Source organism: Mytilus trossulus, chromosome 6, assembly GCF_036588685.1.
Source record: "Mytilus trossulus isolate FHL-02 chromosome 6, PNRI_Mtr1.1.1.hap1, whole genome shotgun sequence".
In the NCBI taxonomy this organism is placed as follows: domain Eukaryota; kingdom Metazoa; phylum Mollusca; class Bivalvia; order Mytilida; family Mytilidae; genus Mytilus; species Mytilus trossulus.
This window is the reverse complement of record NC_086378.1, coordinates 40345938-40368418: the sequence shown is the minus strand read 5'-3', so window position 1 is coordinate 40368418 and position 22481 is coordinate 40345938. Positions and strand designations below refer to the sequence as shown.

Sequence of the window (22481 nt, the reverse complement as noted above, 5' to 3'; positions counted from 1 at the left end):
TTTTTAAAAGGACAATTTTGCACAAGTTGTTTTATGTTTTTTAACTCTAAAAATCTTCTCAAATGAATCAGGTATAAATTTAGTATTTCATTTCCTTGTACCCAAGAAACATAGACACTATTACTATAATGGAACGTATGGGTAAAAAGCAAAAATAATCAGTGAAGAAAGATTTAAGCAAAAAAATAACAGGTGAGCGATTGAGCCTTGTTTATGAAGCAAACTTATTTAAAAATTAAGCTTAGTTTGACTATTCATAAAAATATATTTATATTTCTGATTGTGTGCCCAGTTTTCATGTTTGTCCAAATCCGGGTTCAAAATTATACTGTGTTTTATTTCAACATACATTGAATAAATAGTTTATTTGAAATGCTGAATCTAAAGCTGTATTTGAAATGCTGAATCTAAAGCTGTATTTGTTTTCATTACTAATTAAATAATACCACATCCAGTTCCAATGGGTCCTACATAAAACTCTTGTTTGATTTCATTAAACATGAAATCAAACATTGATTCTTGGGTTTTTTTTCATATGCCTATTCTCACAATGAAGTTAAATTTAAGATATTGGACCACAATTCATTGTGTCCTACTAACCAATGCTGTGTTAGATTCTCAATCATTATTCAAATTCAGAGCTGTTTAAAGATTGCATGTTGTGTCTATACTTGCTTAAATTTCAGGGTTCGACCTCTGATGGAAATCCAGTTTGCTGTCACTCTTATATCCTCTTGTCGAATGTATGTCATCAAATGAAACAGAGGAACAACTTTTTATTTTTCATGTTATTTGCTTTAGGTTATCCCAGTGATTGTACAATGTTTACCGCTGAAGGAGGATTTTGAAGAAAATGGGACGGTTTACAACTGCTTATTACAGCTTTATAGTGATGATATAGAAATAGTAAGTAATATATATAACATTTTAGAAGAATATTAATTTTAGCTATTTCATTTTCTATTTTAAGACTTTATGATGTATTTAAATGAGTAATTATGGTTGCAAACTCCATTGGAAATTTGAATTAAGAATTAAGATTATGATCATATATTTGTTTGGGGAAAAAGTGGTGGGGGAGGGGCAAAAAAGAAAAAAGGGGGGGCAATTTTTTTCTCATTTCTGATTTTAGAAATTTAATAGAAAACTTCTGTTATAAAAGGGGGGGCAATTTCGCAACGGCATAGTGTATTGCACAAAAGCTAACAAATCATATAACCAATTCTAAGTTCCTTTACTACAGTTGTCCTGTGGCAGAAACCTATTATGTGTCAAATATTTAATTACAATCCAAAACCAGACCTTTATCAAGCTCGAATATTGTTTCCATGTTCGCCTCAGCTGTTCAGGGTTGGAGCTCTGCGGTCTTATCCAGGTGCGCTTTTCTAAGCAATTTATTTTCTAGGAGTTACGCCCCTTTGAACATGTTTGACTAAATATACTACTGCAACGGTTTGTCATCGTATTTTCTAGGAGTTACGCCCCTTTGAACATGTTTGACTAAATATACTACTGCAACGGTTTGTCATCACAATTTCTCCGAAATCACACAACAGAATGTCATGCAACTTTGTACATTCAAATTATGGTTTAATTTTTTTTCTTAGAGTTGCGCCCTTTTGGAATTTATTTGCCTCTTTATACTACGCAAAAGTTTTTCATCGCAACTCCTCTTAGACAACCAAACAGAATTTCATGAAACTTTGTAGATAATAAGGTTAAACTATGTAGATGTGCATATTAACAGAAAATTATGATTAAATATTTTGTCTAGGAGTTATACTTTGAACTTAGAATTTTTGCCAAAATATACTACTGCAACAGTTTGTAATCGCATCTCCTCTGAAACCCCACAACAGAATTTCATGAAACTTTGTAGTTAATGAGGACATAATATGTTAATGTGCATATGCGCATGAACTCTTTTATCAGTTGACATTTGTAGAGTTATGAGTCTTTGAACTTAAAAATCTGGTGAGATGTGATTGTCCAGTGACAATATGGGGACGTGGGGTATTTGAGCGTGCTCACAAAGGTTCTTTAATTTTGACTGAAGCTATCTGGAGACTCATATGAAGAATATTTCCGTTTTTGTATTTAAACTAAGTGAAATATAATTTACTCTTAATGTAATTTCTTCCGAGAAATATTTATAGGTATCGACTAACATCTTAACCAAAATGTTTTGTTGCGACAAGTCGTTACTAGAAAATGTTTGTCAGAATGATACACAACATTTTATTGCAGGGCCAATACCTCTGAAATGGTGAACTCAACAAATTACTAATTAAAACTTAAAACTCTTAACCTGATCATGTTGTAAATGTATCTTACCACTACTACTCCATCGCCTTTTCCCAACTGATTTTGTTTTAGTTCTGTGAAAAGAAAATTTACTTCAGACCCGTATATATGATATTCATTCTTATGTACAAACTTCTTTCTGAAATAGAAACCCACCATGCAAAAATTTGCTTCAAGCCATATATTTTCTGAAAGTAATCGATAAATGTTTTGTTAAAGTACTTTAAGCAACTTGTGTGCATGCAATGAATAAAGATTTGTGATCAGCGGTTAGACAATAGTTTACTTGTTAAATGAATCAAGAAAATAATTCGGGTTAGCGCTATGAATACACCTGTGGTCCTCCTAATAACGAAATTAAAGTTCTTAAATATTATTAAAATCCTACAATAAAATTAACTAGAACACACCCGCGAAATCGCGGGCATATCCAGCTTGTGAACTGTTGTAGGATGATTTTTTGTTTAAGATATTATGTATTGAGAATTACATAAAACGTATCTCCCTTTTTCCAAAGTCCGATATTTGTTTCCTTTCTGTTAAATTCAAATATATTCTAATTTCGTGTTTCTGGCCTACGACCACAATTTTTCTTCTCCTTTGCTACAATGCTTCTTTTGGTAAAAATCAAGTCAAATTAAAAAAACTTGCACCGTTTCAAACATGAAATAAATGTAACTGCTTATATATAGACCATTATTAGTCTAAAAAATATGCTTCTATGACAATACATCAGTGCTTTTTTTTTTAGAGCCTTATTAATATGCCAATGGTAGGATTTGAATCATGTATTATTGACTAATACCAACTAAGGCTAGTTTGAGGGGTTGTCGATCGGAGGGGTCCTGATCCCGAAATCCCGGGCTTAAAACCATGAAATCCCGAGATGCAGAATTTAAAGAAATTCATATCCCGAAATCGAAAAATATATTCCCGGATCCCGTAAGGATCAATCCCCAAACCCCGAGTTTAAAAACACCCGATCACGACGCCCCGAAAAAGGTCTTGCCTCCCTCTAATCTCTGCCTTACTTTCATTTTTGCCAAATCACTATTTTCCCTTTTAACAATAAATTATATATAGAAATTCCCTGACAGAAAACAGAGAGTCTCTATATATTAAAGTAGTATAATCGTAGTTTACATATAGATAAACGCGAAAAATATTTGTACTCTCTAAGGGATATAAAAGTTGTGATTTTTGCGATCTAAACACCATGATATGGAGAACGCTCTACGATTGGTTGTACTTGTGTCACATGTTTCACTTATTTTAATATAAATGCAACTGGTATGACCCCTTGAATAGTAAACATATAAAAAAAACAATAGACAGAATACAGAGATTCTCTATATATTAAAGAAGTATAAAAACGCGAAACATAATTGTCCTGTCTAAGGAGGTATAATAGTTGTGGTTCTTGCGATCTAAACACCATGATAGAGAGAACGTTCTGATTGGCTTATCTATTTTTCTTTTTTGTTATCTATCATACGATTGATTGTATTTGTGCATGTTTCAAACAGGAAGTCTTATCTATGACTAAAAGTCAGTCTGATGACGGAATCATTTCCGGACTCCGTTTGGTGTCAGACCACCAATTAAAAATCCCTATCTGTTCAACCAAATTTTGAAATTTTCACAGCTTTTTAAATATTTTACCTTAAGTTTAACTTCAAGGACACCAGGTATGTCCTGAATTGTACATGTATCACCTTTCTACATGCCAATTTTCAACTAATGTTTAAAGTCTTATAACAAATTTCTGAACTTGAAAAGACAGGTACTACCAAAATAACTCGGTTTTCTGGAAATCTTAAATTAGTGTACTATGTAGCGCATTAATCCTGAATTTTTAATGCAAACTCATAGGCAAGTGAATTTTGGCTCAAAATGGTCAAAATATATTTCCCTTTCACCAAAAGTATCATTTCTGCAAATTTGATGGTTAGTTTAAGTAAACAACGACATCAAAAGCACTATTTTGTGTTAAAGTAGGACTAAATTGGAAGGAGTAATTGGTGGTCTGACACCTTTTTTGTCGTTTTTCTCTCAAAAAAACTCAATCTGAATAATCATAAGAATGGATGACAAATGCGATTATGCATGCTACCTATAGGACACAGAGGCATGATGATTATGGTATACAAATGTCCGGTGTCCGTCCGTCTGTCCGGCGTAAACATGTCGCACCGTAACTTGAGAACGACGTATCCAAATTGCATGAAACTTAACATAGTTGTTACTTATGATGGTCAAATGATCTGTATACTTTTTGGTGAAAATAAGATTTAAACTTTTTGAGTTACAGCACTTTGTAACTAAAACAGGGGTGTGTTTTTTTCACATGTCGCACCGTATCTCAAAAACGATTCTTGATTATGGCTTAACACTTTAAACACTTCTTAGTTATATTAATCTTGATATCTGTATACTTTTTGGTGATGATTCAAAATTTTATTTTTGAGTTATTGAGTATTTTGTAAAAAAGGGGGAGGGGTTTTTTACATGTCGCACCATATCTCAAAAACGATTTCTGATTATTGCTTAAAACTTTACACATGTCTTTGTTATATTAATCTAAAGATCTGTATACTTTTTGGTGATGATTCAAAATTTCATTTTTAAGTTATTGTGTATTTTGTAAAAAAGGGGGAGGTTTTTTGTACATGTTGTGCCGTATCTCAAAAACAATTTATGATTATTGCTTCAAACTTTACACACTTCTTTGTTATATTAATCTAAAGATCTGTATACTTTTTGGTGATGATTTAAAACTTTATTTTGGAGTTATTGAGTATTTTGTTAAACAGGGGAGGTTTATTTTACATGTCGCTCCGTATCTCAAAAATAATTTATGATTATTGCTTAAAACTTTACACACTTCTTTGTTATATTAATCTTAAGATCTGTATACTTTTTGGTTTTGATTCAAAATTTTATTTTAGTGATATTTAGGTTTTTTGTAAAAAATAATCAGGGTTGGGGGTTTCACATGTCCCGCCGTATCTCAAAAACAATATATGGTTATTGCTTAAAACTTTCTCAGAAACTATTTATGATTATTGCATAAAACTTCCACACAAGACGTCGGGCGTATCATGCGCTCATGGCGCAGCTGTTTATTTCTATGATCAATACACATGTGCTGTATCAGAGACACATAATACAATTGTATTATATGTCTCTGGCTGTATTTAACGTTTTCCCCTGAAAATTCAGACATATATATTTGAGCTTCACATGACTTCAGAAACACCATTACGCGCACGGACCTTAAGGAAGTACACCACTAATTCATGGTCCCATTGCTTTCTATGTCAAATTTCTCCGTTTCAAGCAGGCACACCTCTTTTGTTTTAAGTTCAAATAAAGTGGCAATCATTGTATTTCAAAGCAACACTTTATGGTGTTTGTACTGAAAAAATCAACATACCTTTATTGGCATATAAGAAAGAACTGGTTCCCGGAACTTCGAATGTACCAATACAGGTACTTCAGATCTGACAAACATACAAAATGTACCCTCTTTTTAAAATTTGATGCAGTTTTTTCAATATTCAAAATTAAAAGTCAAAAAGTGTCCTACAATGATCAAAAGCCCTTCAGCTTTCATTTGATACCAAAAAAAACTAAATATTCTACATATTTTGAAAGTTACACTCATGCCGTTGCGTAGGAACTATTTTGAGTTAAATATGTACTACTTTCTGGTATGTGCTTTCTGGCCGGGCCCGAATTAGTGGTGTTACACCTTAAGGTAGCACAATACAAAGTTTGTTTTACTTCCAATCTCCAACCTTTGAAATGTTGTTGATTTCTTAAGACTGCATATAAATTAATAAAAAAGGTATATATAGATAAATAAAAGATTTATCTCTTAAATGAATGCAATTTTTTTGTTATGCAATCATTATGTAATCAATTATTATGCAATTAATGGCAAAATCGTGGTCAGTTCACTTGAATGAACTTATCTATATCATCTCTATAACTATTCAAGAAATTTAAACCAAATCTTAATCAACACAACAGAAGCAACAAAAGGGTGTCTCGAATTATCGCTATCATATTCCATTTCTTATTAATCTCTAATTAGTGTACACAATCTTACCACATAAAAGTAGTTACTATTTGATTAGGTGTAAAATTGTATCTATACACTCTAACCAAAATCTGAGACACCCTTTTGTAGATAATGGCTCGAGGAAGAACAAATAATAAAATCAACTCTCTCAGGATATCCATGAAGAAGCTAATTTCAATTGAAAGTGGAAATTTCTTGTAAAATTGTGTAGACACAGTTAATAGCAAGAAATCTGTAATTGCACAGTATTGCACAATAACAAAATATCTTATATTCCACTATATCGCGATATAGCAAGAAATAGACAAAACCTTTAAACAGACTTATTAAGAGGGATATAGTTACGATTTTGTTAACAGGTCATAACAGATAACATCGGAAATAAACACATTTATTCTAAAAAGTAAAATCACAAAAATACTGAACTCGTGAGGAAAATTCAAAACGGAAAGTCCCTAATGAAATGGCAAAATCAAATGATAAAACACATCAAACGACAACTGTAATATTCCTGACAAGGTACAGGCATTTTCAAATGTAGAAAATGGTGGATTGAACCTTGTTTTATAGCGCTAAAACCAGTTGTTGGCATGATACGGGTTATGTTATGTTCTTCTTATACATTTTAGGGGAGGGATTCTACTTGATATTCATATGATGAAGTCATACTCTTTCAATCTGGAGCTGGCATGTCCGTAACTCCTAGTAGTCCTTTGAAAATTTATGTATCATTGTCATGTTATTTAGTTTCTTTTGTAACCTTTTCTGACGTCGGACTCGGACTTCTTCAAAACTGAGTTTTTTCTGAGCGTATGTTTGTGTGTTTGTTTTTTCTACAGTGGCTAGAGGTAAAGGGGAGGGTCGAGATCTCATTTTTAACCCCGTCGCAGTTTTGCGCCTGTCCCAAGTACGGAGCCTCTGGCCTTTGTTAGTTTTGTATGATTTTTAGGCAGTTAAGCTGCCTTATGCTATCATGCTAGATTTGTGTTCCTCCAAGCGAATGTTGAAAAAAGGGCAATTGCTTATATCTAGCATGCTAGGATACAACAGATACAGTTAAGTCAGCCCCATATCTTGACTTGACAACAAAACTTAACGACAAAAGAGATGATTTCAGCTTTCCAATTGTGAACTTTCCATTTCTAAGTAGCAATATTCCAGCAGCACCTGCATACGGGATATATATCTCCCAATTGATTCGATATTCCCGTGCTTGCATTTCCTATCATGATTTTATTGATAGATTGTTGCTGCTCACAAGGAAGCTATTTAACCAAGAGCTCCAAATGGTGACGCCATCACGAGTTGGTTGACCGTTATGGAAAAACCGTTTCACAAATGATATCGGATATGTTCCTTACGTCGTAACTACAAACCCCTTCCCTTTCATGAATGTAACCTACCGAATTAGATTAGAATTAGAACGGGCGCCACATGTGGAGCAGGATCTGCTTACCTTTCCGGAGCACCTGAAATCACCACTTGTTTTTGTCCCTCTGGTATCTTTCGTCCCTCTTTTATGTTATTTATAATTAATTGGACACTTTTTTCACACTTTTAATTCTTGAATACAAAAAATATGACCGGAATAACCTTAAATGGTCGTCGAACGACCCAAAATAATGCTTCAATAAAAATCTGTACGTAGGTCATTATCCCCTGAGCTTTTGGCTAAAATGTCAAAGAACAATGGTACGAAATGTTTCATTGCCGAAAATCTCTAATTACAAGTCATTTACATTCCCCAAATGGCAAATGCCACAGGAATATTTTTTGGCGTCACGTAAAGTAGTCTAAGTTGGCGGTAATTTTAACTTGCACGAAACATAAGTTCCGTTTATCACTGACCTTGCCAAATCAAGTTGTTGTTATTATTTATGAATGAACCAGAAATCGACGATATGTTTTAAGATATGCGGGGCAACTCGTCCCATAGACAAGTCGGACAGAGTCCAATTCCGCAGCTTAAAAGATGAACTTCTCTGCAGCATTTCTCCAACACTGCTTGTCAGATTTAAGAAGGGTACCCCAAATTATTATACATACATCGCGGGTCCGTGACTGAATGAAAGTATACTAACTATGCGAATGCCTTATTTTAGTATTGGTTTTGCCATCTGATAAAGTCATGCCGATTATAAGATGCACAGTTTTCTCTGCTTTTAAAATCTTTCTGTCTAAACCCGAATGCCGGCTAACAAATTGAAACTGTACAAATACGCTTTTTTAAGTCCCATCTTCGCTAGCCAAGGTTACGATTCACTCCCGTGGAGAGAACAGGAGTGGATCGTAACCCTTGGCTAGCGAAGATGATTAAGTCCAGATTTTTAGTATTCGTATTGTCATCTTAGAAAGTCATACTGATTAAAATACTACAATAGGGAACAATGTGACAATGATTTAAATTTAGTAGTGTCAACCCTGTGATTATAACCCGTGTATACAGCAAAATTCTAAATACAGCGTTTGGTGGTGCGCCTGTCAAATGCGGAACGTACAGATAAGGCAAAAGATAACAGGTGAATATACTATTGGTATCGGTGTCGGTGGCGTTTTGCATTTGCGCCGATTTTTTTCTTTCATTTGCGCCGATTTTTTTACCGGTGAATAAATATAAGAAGATGTGATATGAGTGCCTATGAGAGAACTCTCGATCCAAGTCATGTTATTTTTCATTTAACATTATAGACCTCTTCCATTAGCCACTTGTACAAATTTATGAATTGTCAATCATAACATGTATATAACTGTTGTCCCCTGCTCACAGTGGGGAGGTGGAAGAAGGCCTACAAGATACATCTCCAGACATTTTCCCTGACCGTAACCGTAGTTCTTTAGCCTCTGTCTTTCGGACATCTGCCACATATTTAAACTCGATCTGTGTTTTGACAATAAAATCCGTGGTGACTCTGGCGTTACACAGTTTTATAGTACATTAGTAAGATATGTTGTTATATTTCAGGACACTTATCTTCCGATATGTATGGCCCTTGGTGATTAAAGAATTGTCTCCTCGGCTCGTTTCAGTGTGCAATATGTCTATCATGTTACAATGAAGTTGCAGAAAAATATGAATCAAAATTATCTTAAACATAAATGAAAAACATTTAGAACCAAATTTTACCAATGGTATAGTACATGTACAAGTATTAATTTACCTGTAAATTTAATTAGGAGCAAATAAAAAATCGGCACAAATGAAAAAAAGGAAATCGGCGCAAATGAAAGAATGAAAATTTTCAAAATCGGCGCAAATGTCATACGCCCGGTGTCGGACTCGACCCGGAACTTCTTAATTATTGGCAATATTAATGATCATTAATTACGTGGAAAACAAATGGGCCTGGAGTGGTGTAACTTTTAATCAACACCATTGTATTATATTAGTTATATGTAAAGTTGAAATCTTTGATTCATCGTTTTTACACAAATTGGACCTCGTTATTTTAGTATTATAACTACAATAGGGAACAATGTGACAATGATTTAAAATAAAGTAGTGTCAACCCTGTGATTATGACCCGTGTATACAGCAAAATCCTAAATACACCGTTTGGTGGTGCGCCTGTCAAATGCGGAACATACAGATAAGGTAATAGGTAACAGGTGAATCTACTATTGGTATCGGTGTCAGACTCGACCCGGAACTTCTTAATTATTGGCAATATTTAATTACGTGGAAAACAAATGGGCCTGGAGTGGTGTAATTTTTAATCAACACCTTTGTACTATATTAGTTATATATAAAGTTGAATTCTTTGATTTATCGTTTTTAGGTGATGACGGCTGACAAATTGGACCTCGTTATTTTAGTATTATAGAAATGTCTAGGGGAGATATCAATCTTTCGTTTGCGCAATGTGGTCTATCAAGGAGTATTTTGAAAGGCCTAAAGAAGAGAGGGATACTTTAGAACCCTATGAGATTTTATTATTTTTATTTCTAAAGACTTTAACTTGAAAACAGTAATTAATAGACACATGCGCCATTGGTCGAGATCTCCACCACTTAACCATATATATTCATAAAGGGGACACTGATATAACAAATCAAATGAAAAACTGTTGATTCATTATTATTCGTTTGATACCAATTGTCGTGGGTTTCATGGTTACAGGTGAACCACGAAGTCAAATGCTCAACGAATAATATAGTTTCAATAGGCTTTGTATACAGATATTGGCAAAACCACGAAATCAAATATCCACGAATAAGCATGTTTGAAGCAATCCACGAAAACTGATATCCACGAAAATAATTGAATCCACAGTATACGGGGAGTCCCTGGAGGTCAAATTTAACCCCTCCTGTTTGAGAATATATAAACAGTTAAGATCCTAACCCCTAAACCAAATATATTCTTGTATGGTACAATAAATCAAATCAAATGTCTACACCACCTCCTGTTTGAAATTTTATGTATAACATTTTATTTCAATATCAAAAATGTGTCCTTTGACCCGGCCAACCAACCAAGATGGCCGCCATGGCTGGCAACATAAAACATAGGGGTTAAATGTAGTGTTTTGCTTATATCTCTGAAACTAAAGCAAAGTTTAATGGTTGGATTTTTCAGGCAACAATTTTAGATAAAATATCAGATGAACGACACTGGCTCCTTGGAGCCTCTACTTGGGTTATATAAAGCTGTTCCCAAAATGTGCAGTACGAAATACTAAAATGATAAAACAAAAGCCTATTTTGATGTTGAGTAACATATCCACTAATGTTCTATTTGTTAATACAGAAATATTGACATGAAATATTGTGTACATTTACAATGGGAGATTACTCTATCTACTTGAGTTATAAGAAAACATGTCCTCTTGTTTGTTTTAGCTGATTGCATTTGTATACCCCCGCTTTAAAAAAAAAAGGGGGGGGTATACTGTTTTACCTCTGTCTGTCAGTCAGTCAGTCCGTCCCATGAAACTTTCGTCACATTTTCCTCAGGAACTACACATCCACCCTTTCTGTAATTTGGTATCAACATTTATATATGTCAGCCATACCGTGTGATGCGTTTTCAGATTCATCATTCATCGACTTCCTGTTTACCGAACACTTGTATGATTTTACACATGATAGCCAAGTTGAAAATTTTCGTCACATTTTTCTCAGGAACTACAATACAAGGATTTCTGAAATTTGGTTTCAGGGTTTATCTAAGTCAGCTATACCGTGTGATGCGTTTTCAGATTGATCACTTGACAACTTCCTATTTACCGAACACTTGTATGATTTTACACATGATAGCCAAGTTGAAAATTTTCATCACATTTTTCTCAGGAACTACAATACCAGGATTTCTGAAATTTGGTTTCAGGGTTTATCTAAGTCAGCTATACCGTGTGATGCGTTTTCAGATTGATCACTTGACAACTTCCTGTTTACCGAACACTTGTATGATTTTACTTTTGATAGCCAAGTTGAAAATTTTCGTCATATTTTTCTCAGGAATTACAATACAAGGATTTCTGAAATTTGGTTTCAGGGTTTATCTTAGTCAGCTTTACCGTGTGATGCGTTTTCAAATTGATCACTTGACAACTTCCTGTTTACCGAACACTTGTATGATTTTACACATGATAGCCAAGTTGAAAATTTTCCTCACATTTTTCTCAGGAACTACAATACCAGGATTTCTGAAATTTGGTTTCAGGGTTTATCTAAGTCAGCTATACCGTGTGATGCGTTTTCAGATTGATCACTTGACAACTTCCTGTTTACCGAACACTTGTATGATTTTACTTTTGATAGCCAAGTTGAAAATTTTCGTCATATTTTTCTCAGGAATTACAATACAAGGATTTCTGAAATTTGGTTTCAGGGTTTATCTTAGTCAGCTTTACCGTGTGATGCGTTTTCAAATTGATCACTTGACAACTTCCTGTTTACCGAACACTTGTATGATTTTACACATGATAGCCAAGTTGAAAATTTTTGTCACATTTTTCTCAGGAACTACAATACAAGGATTTCTGAAATTTGGTTTCAGTATTAATATAAGTCAGCTATACCGTGTGATGCGTTTTCAGATTCATCACTCGACAACTTCCTGTTTACCGAACACTTGCATATTTTTACACTATTAATATTATCCACTTGCGGCGGGGGTATCATCAGTGAGCAGTAGCTCACAGTTTCACATGCTTTTGTTTTACTTCAAAGGGTCAAACAAAGAATAATGTACTGTTTCTGTTGTAAAAATAAAAATTGTGTCTCTATATTCATTGGAATTCTGTTCTTTTATTCAACTTGACAAGGTAACTTTGCGCAGAAGGAGAAAACGAAAATACTCACTTCTTGACTACATTGTAATATATATGTAATTATTTTGTTGAACCTTAAATAACTATGCTTTGGTAATATTTTTTAGATTAAAGCTCATATTCCAAGAATTTTAGAGTCTATATCATGTGTAGTAGGAACAGAAAAGGTTAAACAAGGTATGCATGTTTAGTACTGAGCCCCCGTGTGAAATATAGCCCTAGCATTGATCTAGAATTTTTCTATGACCCTCACGAACATATTCAGTGTGAATTTAAATCAAACTGGTCGTTATACAACGTTAGCATATTGAATGTTTAACTGTTGTGAAGGATTTTGCCAACTGTAGTATTATGAGAAACAATACAATAAAATTGAGAATGGAAATGGGGAATGTGTCAAAGAGACAACAACCCGACCAAATCAAAAAACAACAGCAGAAGGTCACCAACAGGTCTTCAATGTAGCGAGAAATTCCCGCACCCGGAGGCGTCCTTCAGCTGACCACTAAACAAATATAAGTTTAAAAATGATATGCTTATGACTTAGTGCATACAACTTTACATAAGGCGTTATATTTCAATATACTTATGATGTTACCTAACAAGTAGACCCGCGTTAATGACACTCTGAAACCCATATTTTTGATGGGTAAGTGTCATATGGTGCCCCGACGACTGAGGGCGTCCTCCACCTGTTCCTGACCCTGAGAAAATATGTAAAAGCTCACCAAACGCCTTCGGAAACCGAGCCGACGGTGCGAGGGCTGAAAAGCCAGTCAAGGTCGTTAAACACTACCATCATCATCATCATACTTCAGGATACATAATAGACGGATAATTCATGTCTTAAAAGCTTTTAGGTCTGCAGTTTCATCTTCCATATAAATCTCGTCCTTTGCCAAACTATGCGGTGGTGTAGGCTTTTGCTCATTGTTGAAGGTCGTACATTGACCTATAGTTGTTAATTTATGTGTCATGTTGGTCTCTATGGGACAGTTGTCTCATTCGCAATCATCTTCTTTTTCAAAATTTCAATGTTTAAATAACTATATTTTGATGATTACGTAAATTTTTCGCATACTATTTGTATTTATAAGTCTCAACCTTATTTATCACCGATTTTTTTGTGAGATGATCATTGCAAGTCTTACATAGACACAATAAATGTTGACCTCATTCAAAGATGTTCCTCAAAATAAAGTTCTTGTTATCTGTTCGTTCATTAATAGTTAATGAAATGGGTTACCACTTTTGATTAGAAACCATAGAAAGTTTTTAAACAGCAGATAACAACTAATATAGAAAAGATTGTTAATACAAGAATATGCACTTCATTTTGGGGTCCTTTACTGACTTGAAATAGTGTGTTTAATATCGGGCAGAATTTTTAAATATTCCAATTGTCATGTAATAAAGGCATTCAGTGAATTATGTGTATTAATTCTGTTTGAGCTAAATCTTTTTTTATAACATGGTTTAAAAAACAAATAAGAAAATTACAGTATACTATTATTATTTCTTTATTATTCAAATTTAATAGTATACTAGTTTTTATATTGGGGTTTTTTTTCTTGGGGTTGTTGATGTGTGTTTTGGGGTAAAGATTGCATGAAAGCCTATGTTGCTGACTCTGATATCTAATCTTCCACTTCCAAGGGACTTTTAATATACACATCCTGTGCTTGATTTCGATTTTCATAAATTTCAGATTTAAAGTTTCCGAGTTTGTTGGGGTTTTTTCATTTAAAAAGGGGGATTATCCATTTTTAGGATAATTACTTAAAAATACTTTCATCAATTTGCAGGAAATTTAGTGAATTTGTTTATATGTATTGACATGAGCTCCCTTTCGATTTTTGTAAATTTTATTTTTAACGTTTCCGAGTAATGGGGGTTTTGCTCATTGAAAAAAGTGGGTTTTTTTCAGTTTTCGAACAAAATACTTTTTGCAGTTTTTATGAAAGTTTGGGGAATTGTTTACAACTATTGACGTTAGTTTTCTGTCTATTTTGATAAAAAAAAAAAATTTGACCTGATTTTCGAAGGGAATATTATTTATTGAATTGGGGGGGGGTGGGTGTACGTCGGCGGACGGGCGGGAGTATGGCTGCAAAATATTGTCTTCAAAATATCATGAAAACGCTTTGACAATTATTTTTGCGAATTTAAATATGTTGCTTTCTATCAAAATATTATTCTCGCATTTCACTCAGTCATTCCGGTTCTTTCGATACACTCAGGCTTTTAAAGGGGCACTAAATATATTTATTACATATCGGTTGAGAATAAGATTCTCTTATTGGATAAAGAGGGGTCACATGACATTCATTAATCTTCAGTAATAAATTCCATCGGTCATTAACAGAACAATACGGACTAAAAAAAACGGTCGTTAATGAACTTTTACATGATATGGACCGATGGGGCGTGGTTTACGTCTGATAATGACTGTTGGGGCGTGGTTTCTCTGTTAATGACCGGTGGGGCGTGGTTTCTCTGTTAAGAAAGATGTATCCTTTTATAAAACATGTTCCTGTTTTTAATATTACATTTAAGTGTTGAATTGATTATTATATATTTTCGTTAATTGTAAAATTAAAGAGAACTTAATTAAGAATTAATATACTGAAAAGTTGCACTAAAATGAATGGCCGTATTACTACGACTGGTCTTCACTCTTTGCTATAGAAATAGTACAACTACTCGAGTTCGCTTTAGGCGTTTTGAATTTATGAGAATTTTACAAAACATGGTTTCTCAATGAAATAAACATAATAGTTCTTGAAAAACTGGTCATTATCGTGATACATGGACTGCCCGTAGGACAGTGGTATTGACTGCGACAGCGATTATGACCTCGCCTACGGCTCAGTCATTATCACTATCTTAGTCAATACCACTGTCCTGTGGGCAGTCCATATATCACGATAATGACCAGTTTTTCAAGAACTATTATATAAAATAGCTAGCTACGAGATATATAAAAAACTAAAGTAAGATTTTTTTTGTTCAATCAATAATGAAAGTTAAATAGTGAAATAAAAATTCGCTTTTAGCAGCCAAAATGTTTCAATTTTGTCAAATTAAGCAAAGAAACATTGATAATTAATCATTTACTTGCAAATGAATAAGTCGACCTCATTAAATCCGTATTCATGTGAACTTCAATTTAACCCCTTGCTAGAGATTGACAACGCATGCATTGCACGGGTACTGGTTATTTAAAGAAAAAGAATGTCAACAATGAAAGTGAAACTACGGTAAATCATTTAATACTGATTTGATCCATATAAAATCATTCTTATACGGTTAAAAACAATGAGAAACATTTATTTTTAATCTATAAAATAAACTCGAACAGACCTAAAAAAATCCAATTGCACGTGTTGGTTTAATCTATTCATATCTTTATTCATATTTACATCGCGTATATGGTCATCTGAGGTCAAATCGATAGTTAATTAGATGGCGTCTGGACTAAAATACATACGAAACGAACCTTCATATTATCTACCCCATGCTCTGTCAACTATTTATTTTAGACTTTTGGCAGTTTGGATAATAAAAAGAAAAAAATTAACGGTACCAATTTTCTTGCATCAGATGCGCATTTCGACAATACTTGTCTCTTCAGTGATGCTCGTGGCCAAAATATTTGAAATCTTAAGCTTATAAAAAAGATGAAGAGCTATAATCTAAAAGGTCCAAAAAGTATAGCCAAATCCGTGAAAGAAATCAGAGCTTTGCATGAGGGAGATACATTCCTTAATTTATAATAATTTATAATATTTTGTAACAGCAAATTTCAATAACACAAAAAATCCGTTTGTTCATGCCAATACCGAAGTACTGGCTACTGGGCTGGTGATACCCTCGGGGACTAATAGTCCACCAGCAGAGGCATCGACCCAGTGGTAGTAATAAAATTAACGGTACCAATTTTCTTTTGCGCATTTCGACAATACATGTCTCTTCAGTGTTGCTCGTGGCCAAAATATTTGAAATCTAAAGCTTATACAAAAGATGAAGAGCTATAATCCAAAAGGTCCAAAAAGTATAGCCAAATAAATGTTTTATATTATTATACATCAAATATGAGAATTTGAGTCAAATCGGTGACAACGAATTTAACTTAATAGTAAACGTTAATAACTTGATCTTGGTTATATGGTTAAAAATATTGTGTATAAGTTTCATTACATTTTGTTGAGCGAATTAAAGTAATATAACAGAAACGAAATATGCAGCAACTTTTACATTTGTAAAGGGGCATAAATTGTAGAACGTTATAACTATCGCCACCAAAATTCAAACTTAACTCGTGTTATGTATTGCGTATAATTTTCATACAATTTGGTTTACGCAAACTTATTTAAAAGTAAGAGAACAGAAACTAATTTTGGGATGTTTGGACGAACGTACAAGTAAGGGACGTACATACTAATATTGAACTATAATTATATTCTAAGAAATACATGCTGACTTGGTTGCTTTTAATACGGATGCTATTGTGACACAAATGCAGTTTAGGCATAAGACAATATTTTTAATTTATCGTTGAATTGTTATCTATATTAAATTACCCGTTTGAACAATGCGTTAACGAAAACTACATATAAAATCATCCTTTTATCCTTGGTTGTTATGAGACGCGTTAATTGTTGCTAGTGTGCTCTCTTCGAGGTCCGCGCTCTTGGTAAATAAAGACACCGATTCATTGTGCGAGGTCGCTCATTTGATATTTGGTTTTTGACGGATAAGCATCGGAAAATTAAAGAAGTTAGAATTGAGAAGTTTGTAAACCTTGTTTTTAAAGTCTTTACGATTGTTGCAAGCCACCGGATTGTTCCGATACTGTAATTTCCCTCGGGAATGGTCGCAGTCCCTCGAACAGGTGGTTTGAAATAGTCTGGTGACTTTGGTGCTTCGGAGACTAAGTGGTTACAATTATTGCAAGCTACCGGGTTGTTTCGATACTGTAATCCCCCCGGGAATGGTCGCAGTACCTCGAACAGGTGGTTTGTAATAGTCTGGTGACTTAGGTGCTCCGGAGACAAGGTGTGTCAAAACTAGTTGTCTCAGGAACTAGGTGCTTCAGAGACTAGTCGTTTCAGAACTAGTTGTTTCAGTTACCTATGCTTTTTGAAGCTTGTTTGTATTAAATACTGGTTGAATGGTTATAATATAATTCATTGTTTGTCAAATCAGTTGGGACCGCGAAGTCAGTAAAAGGATTAAGGATAAATTGAGGGTATAGTTTTGATACAAAGTTATTTGTGTAAATAGTGTTATTTCTTTATTAAGTTTCAAAGTTGGTCTTGTAGTTTTTAAGAAAAGCATCCAAGTTGTAGTTAGGTTTTTGATGTAATTAAAAAGCAGAATCACAAAAATACTGAACTTCGAGGAAAATCAATTCGGAAAGTCCATAATCACATGGCAAAATCAAATAAAAAAACGCAGCAAAAATGAATGGACAAGAACTGTCATATTCCTGACTTAGTACAGGCATTTTCAAATGTAGAAAATGGTGGATTAAACCTGGTTCTATAGCGCTAACCCTCTCACTTTAATGACAGTCTCATCAAATTTCGTTATTTTTACATTGATGCGTTAATTAAACAGACACAATAAATAAAATAGTCTAAATATGAGAACATCAGTCATCATCGTATAACAATTTTAAAAGGAACAATTTAACAGAACACAAACACGTCTACTATCTGCGAATACATTGATTGATTTGAGTGTCTGACGTCAGAAATTTTTATACGTCACATAAATTTGTCGTTCAATGTGCATACAAACAATTTTAAAATTTACATACGCAATATTAGCATACAGGGTTAAAAAATCAAAAGTATGTAAGAATAAAAGATTGATATCTCAGATTCTGTGAAAACGGATACGAACATATAGTTCATACAAAGCCAAACACGTTACACTATGATATAATACGAATTGTCGTTGAATCAATGTTTTTCTGCTGTCAGTTTGATCCACTTGAACATGCTTGGACGAGTGAAGGTCCTAATATCCACAATGGAATATGAAACAGCTAGTATTTGAATAACGGAATTTTCAAATGATTTTTTGCATAAAAACCTTCTGATCAATGTTTTTACAAAAACAATGCACATTTCTATCAAGGCCGGTATTTACCTTTACTCATTCTTGGCGTAAGACATATAATTATCGATTATTATATATTTTAATACCTTCGTATTGTTCAATCAAACCCTTATCGCTTGTCAAATATCATACGGCTTCGTCAAAATATCAACTTGTTTTCGCATTTCACTCAGTCATTCCGGTTCTTTCGAATGACTATTTCAGTTATTTTTATACGACTATTAAAAAAAATGGGGTTCATATAATGCTATTATGTTGTCGTCTGCGTTGTCTGCATCGTCACCGGCGTCCGAAGACCCGTTTGGTTTCCCCGACAAAAACTTTATTTAAAATGAATGGATCTTTATGAAATTTTACAAGAAAGTTTAATACCACAAAAGGAAGGAATTGATTGATTTAGTGGGTTAACTTGGTACCAACAGTTGAGGAATTAGGGACCAAAAAAGGTCAAAACAGGTTTTTTTGTTGTTTCTGGACAATAACTTGTGTGTAAGAGTACGGCTCTCTCAGAATTTGTACCTCAAGGTATCATATCACAATCACAAAAGGAAGGCTTGGAATAAGTATGGGAGTAATTGCCCTTAACATGCAGGATTAAGTGGCTAAAACAAGCATTTTTTTTTTAGATTTAAGACAATAATTTATGTATGGTTCTCTAAAATTGTACTACAAGGTTCCATACCACAAAGGGGAGGCTGGGATTGAGTTAAGGGGTTATTCCTCAAAAAAAGGGGGGGCGGTAAAAAAGACTGGGATTGTGTTCCCCAATTTTTATAATGGGGTTCAAATTTTTTCCTTATAATTTTTGAAATTTTAAAGAAGAAATCAATTGCAGAGAAAAAGTGAAAAAAAATTAACTCCGAGGAAAACTCAATTTCGATCAAAACCAAGGAGTAAACAAAGACTCATAAAACCAAAAGACATTAACATCAACAGATTTACAAATAATAAATAAGAAACAACACGAACTCCACTAAAACCCGTGAGTGAAATCAGCTGCTCCGGAAGGGTAAGCATTTCCTGCATCGTATACGGCACCCGTTGTGATATTTCTTTGTTCGGTTCGGTAATGATGGAAAGTTATTATGACTGAAGAAGAATTTCAGATATGATTTCTGACACACTTTTTTCATAATGGCCAATCAGCTCATGCTAGCGACCGTAAAATGTTTTGTGTAACGACCTTAATTTGATTGATTCATAGCCCTGTCTAAGCAACTTTTGAGAAAGCAGTATTCCTCGTTCAACAAAATAAACGTACTTTGAGCTAGCTCAAGAGTAACATATCAATTGAGACACATATACTCCATATGCTGGTGCCGTTGGGATGTTGCTACACAGAAATGGAAAGTTGACAATACGAAAATTAAAATCATCGCGTTTGTCATAAATTTTGGTATTTAACCTACCATCAGTAGTCATTTCAAGAACAATGTCTAAATATGAAGCCGATGTATCTGTGTCGGTAGTATTTTTAATTTCAAGTCATCTTGGATATATTAAATGGAAGTGATCACTTAATCTATCATTATTAAGAGACAATACATCATCAATATACCGAAAGGTGAAATTAAAAAACTGTGCTAATTTCTTTTCTCCTTTCTGTACACGAATGGACAACAACTGTCATATTCCTGACTTGGTACAGGAATTTTCTTATGTAGAAAACGGTGGATTAAACCTGGTTTTAAGGCATGCTTAATAGGGGTACAGTAGTCAACATTCAGTGATATCTTAATCACTATAAAAAACAAATATGTAACAAAAAAACACAAAATGGCATAAAGACCAAGCATAGTCATGATATTAGCAAACAAGAATACACAAATTACCAAAGTGCAATAAAACAATGATGGGGTGTATAAGTACACAGCAACGTCATATATATATGTATGTATCAAAGAAACATAAAAAGGCATATAGACAAAGCACATTAGCAAAATTGAAAGACAATAATACAAAAATGTTTTACAGTATCACAATAACGAGATGTATAAGTTCAGAGCTACGTCATTTGTACCAAAGGAACACAAGAAGGCAATATTTTTTTTTACCTTATTTATTTCGTGTCAGAAACCTATATAATGTTAAAAATTTGATCACAATCTAAATTCAGACAGTGTCAAGCTTTAAGGTTGTGTCTAAACTTGTCCCAGCTGTTCAGTGTTCGAACTATGCGGTCGTATCAGGCTTCGCTCAGGGAAGCATTTTATTAATAGTTCAAATCAGTCTTAATTTACCAGACCTTTATTTAAGACGGGACCTACCTAGTATATTAATTGTTAATGTGTTTTCATGCTAAACGTGCATGAAGATAGTTGTACATGACTTTAAGCAACCAGCAATCAACAATACATTTATCATACATATACTAGACTAAATAACATATGATTATTACCGTTTGATAATAGCATTAAATTTAAATTCCACATTTTTTGAATTGTGCTAGCGGGCTGATATGAAAAGTTTATCACATGCTTCGACTTTTATCACATGCCATTCCGTAACGTTATCGTATGGGATTGCGGTGAGACTCGGCTAATTCCGAAAAATACGCATCAATAGTACGTTTTCAGTGAGAAACATTACAAAGTAGGGTACAAAACAATTATTTGGATACTGGAAAGTATATTGTGTAAAACGATAAATAAATAACTATGACAACAGAAATACAACATTAATATGTAACACACATAATATAACTATGGCCATTTTCCTGACTTGGTACAGGACATTTTAAGAAGAAAAAATGGTGGGTTGAAACTGGTTAAATATTAATCAATTAAGAAAATGAATAACGACTAAATTGTCGAAAAAGATTAAACAATGATTTATATTATTGTTTGTGTGTTGTACATATGGAGATATGTAAATCTGTAAATCAACAAGAGATATATATCAGTCAAGAATTTTAGATTTGATCAACAAACTTTACTATGTTTAAAAGAATTCACAAGACGCCTAAATGATTATTCTTTTTTTATTTATTTTGCAGATGTACAGTCAACATTAGTACATTTCGTTAAAGATGTTTCTGTGAAGTACCCTGGGGATTATCAAGCTGTCAGAAATGTTTTACCTGCTGAAAAAATTTCGAAATTAGATGCTTGTCTTCAAATGAGTTTTTGATGTAGTTAAACATGCAGGCAACTGTTTATAGTTATACATGCAGATTTTGTCATGATGTACTAAGGTTTTACTGCCTCAATGTTATAGATTTGTAACTTGAATTAATTAAATAATTTATAACCAATGACATTTGATTATACGGCATTTTCAGGAACAATCTGTTATTTAAATTCTCAATTTGAAGTTATGTTTCGTGCTGCAAATTTTTACATGAGTTGTTCATTGACTTACAACATGTTTTTCCTTAAACCAAAATCATGTTTAAAGGTTCGTTAGCTGTTAAATTCATTTTCTTTGATTTGATTTATACCATATTAAAACGTTTATTCAAATGATCTCAAAATGGGATCGATAATATATATTAGTGTTTCGTGTGTATTTAGTTAGTATCGACGTATTCTTATTAATCAGCGCAATGACTTCCAATTGACTACCGATGGTCATAACACGATAACAACATTAATATAGATATAAATAGATAGCGAACTCGTTCAATTGGATTTGTCTAGGTCAAGTCTTGATTGTATTTTATAGGCTAAAATATATGTTAATTATCGTGT

The 22481-nt window shown here is 33.5% G+C and overlaps 1 protein-coding gene across 2 annotated transcripts in view; it reads left to right on the top strand.

Annotated features, from left to right (window-relative positions):
• LOC134721346 (importin-4-like) overlaps positions 1-22280 on the top strand; it is a 338068-nt gene extending 315788 nt beyond the window's left edge. Inside the window, exons 27-29 of one of the 2 annotated variants that reach the window (XM_063584285.1) lie at positions 802-906; positions 12771-12840; positions 21788-22280. In XM_063584285.1, coding sequence (XP_063440355.1) covers positions 802-906; positions 12771-12840; positions 21788-21921 — 309 coding nt within the window. In that variant the 3' untranslated portion in view covers positions 21922-22280. The remainder of the gene's footprint in view (positions 1-801; positions 907-12770; positions 12841-21787) is intronic. The other variant, XM_063584286.1, reaches the window with a different exon arrangement.
• The last annotated feature ends 201 nt before the right edge of the window (positions 22281-22481 follow it).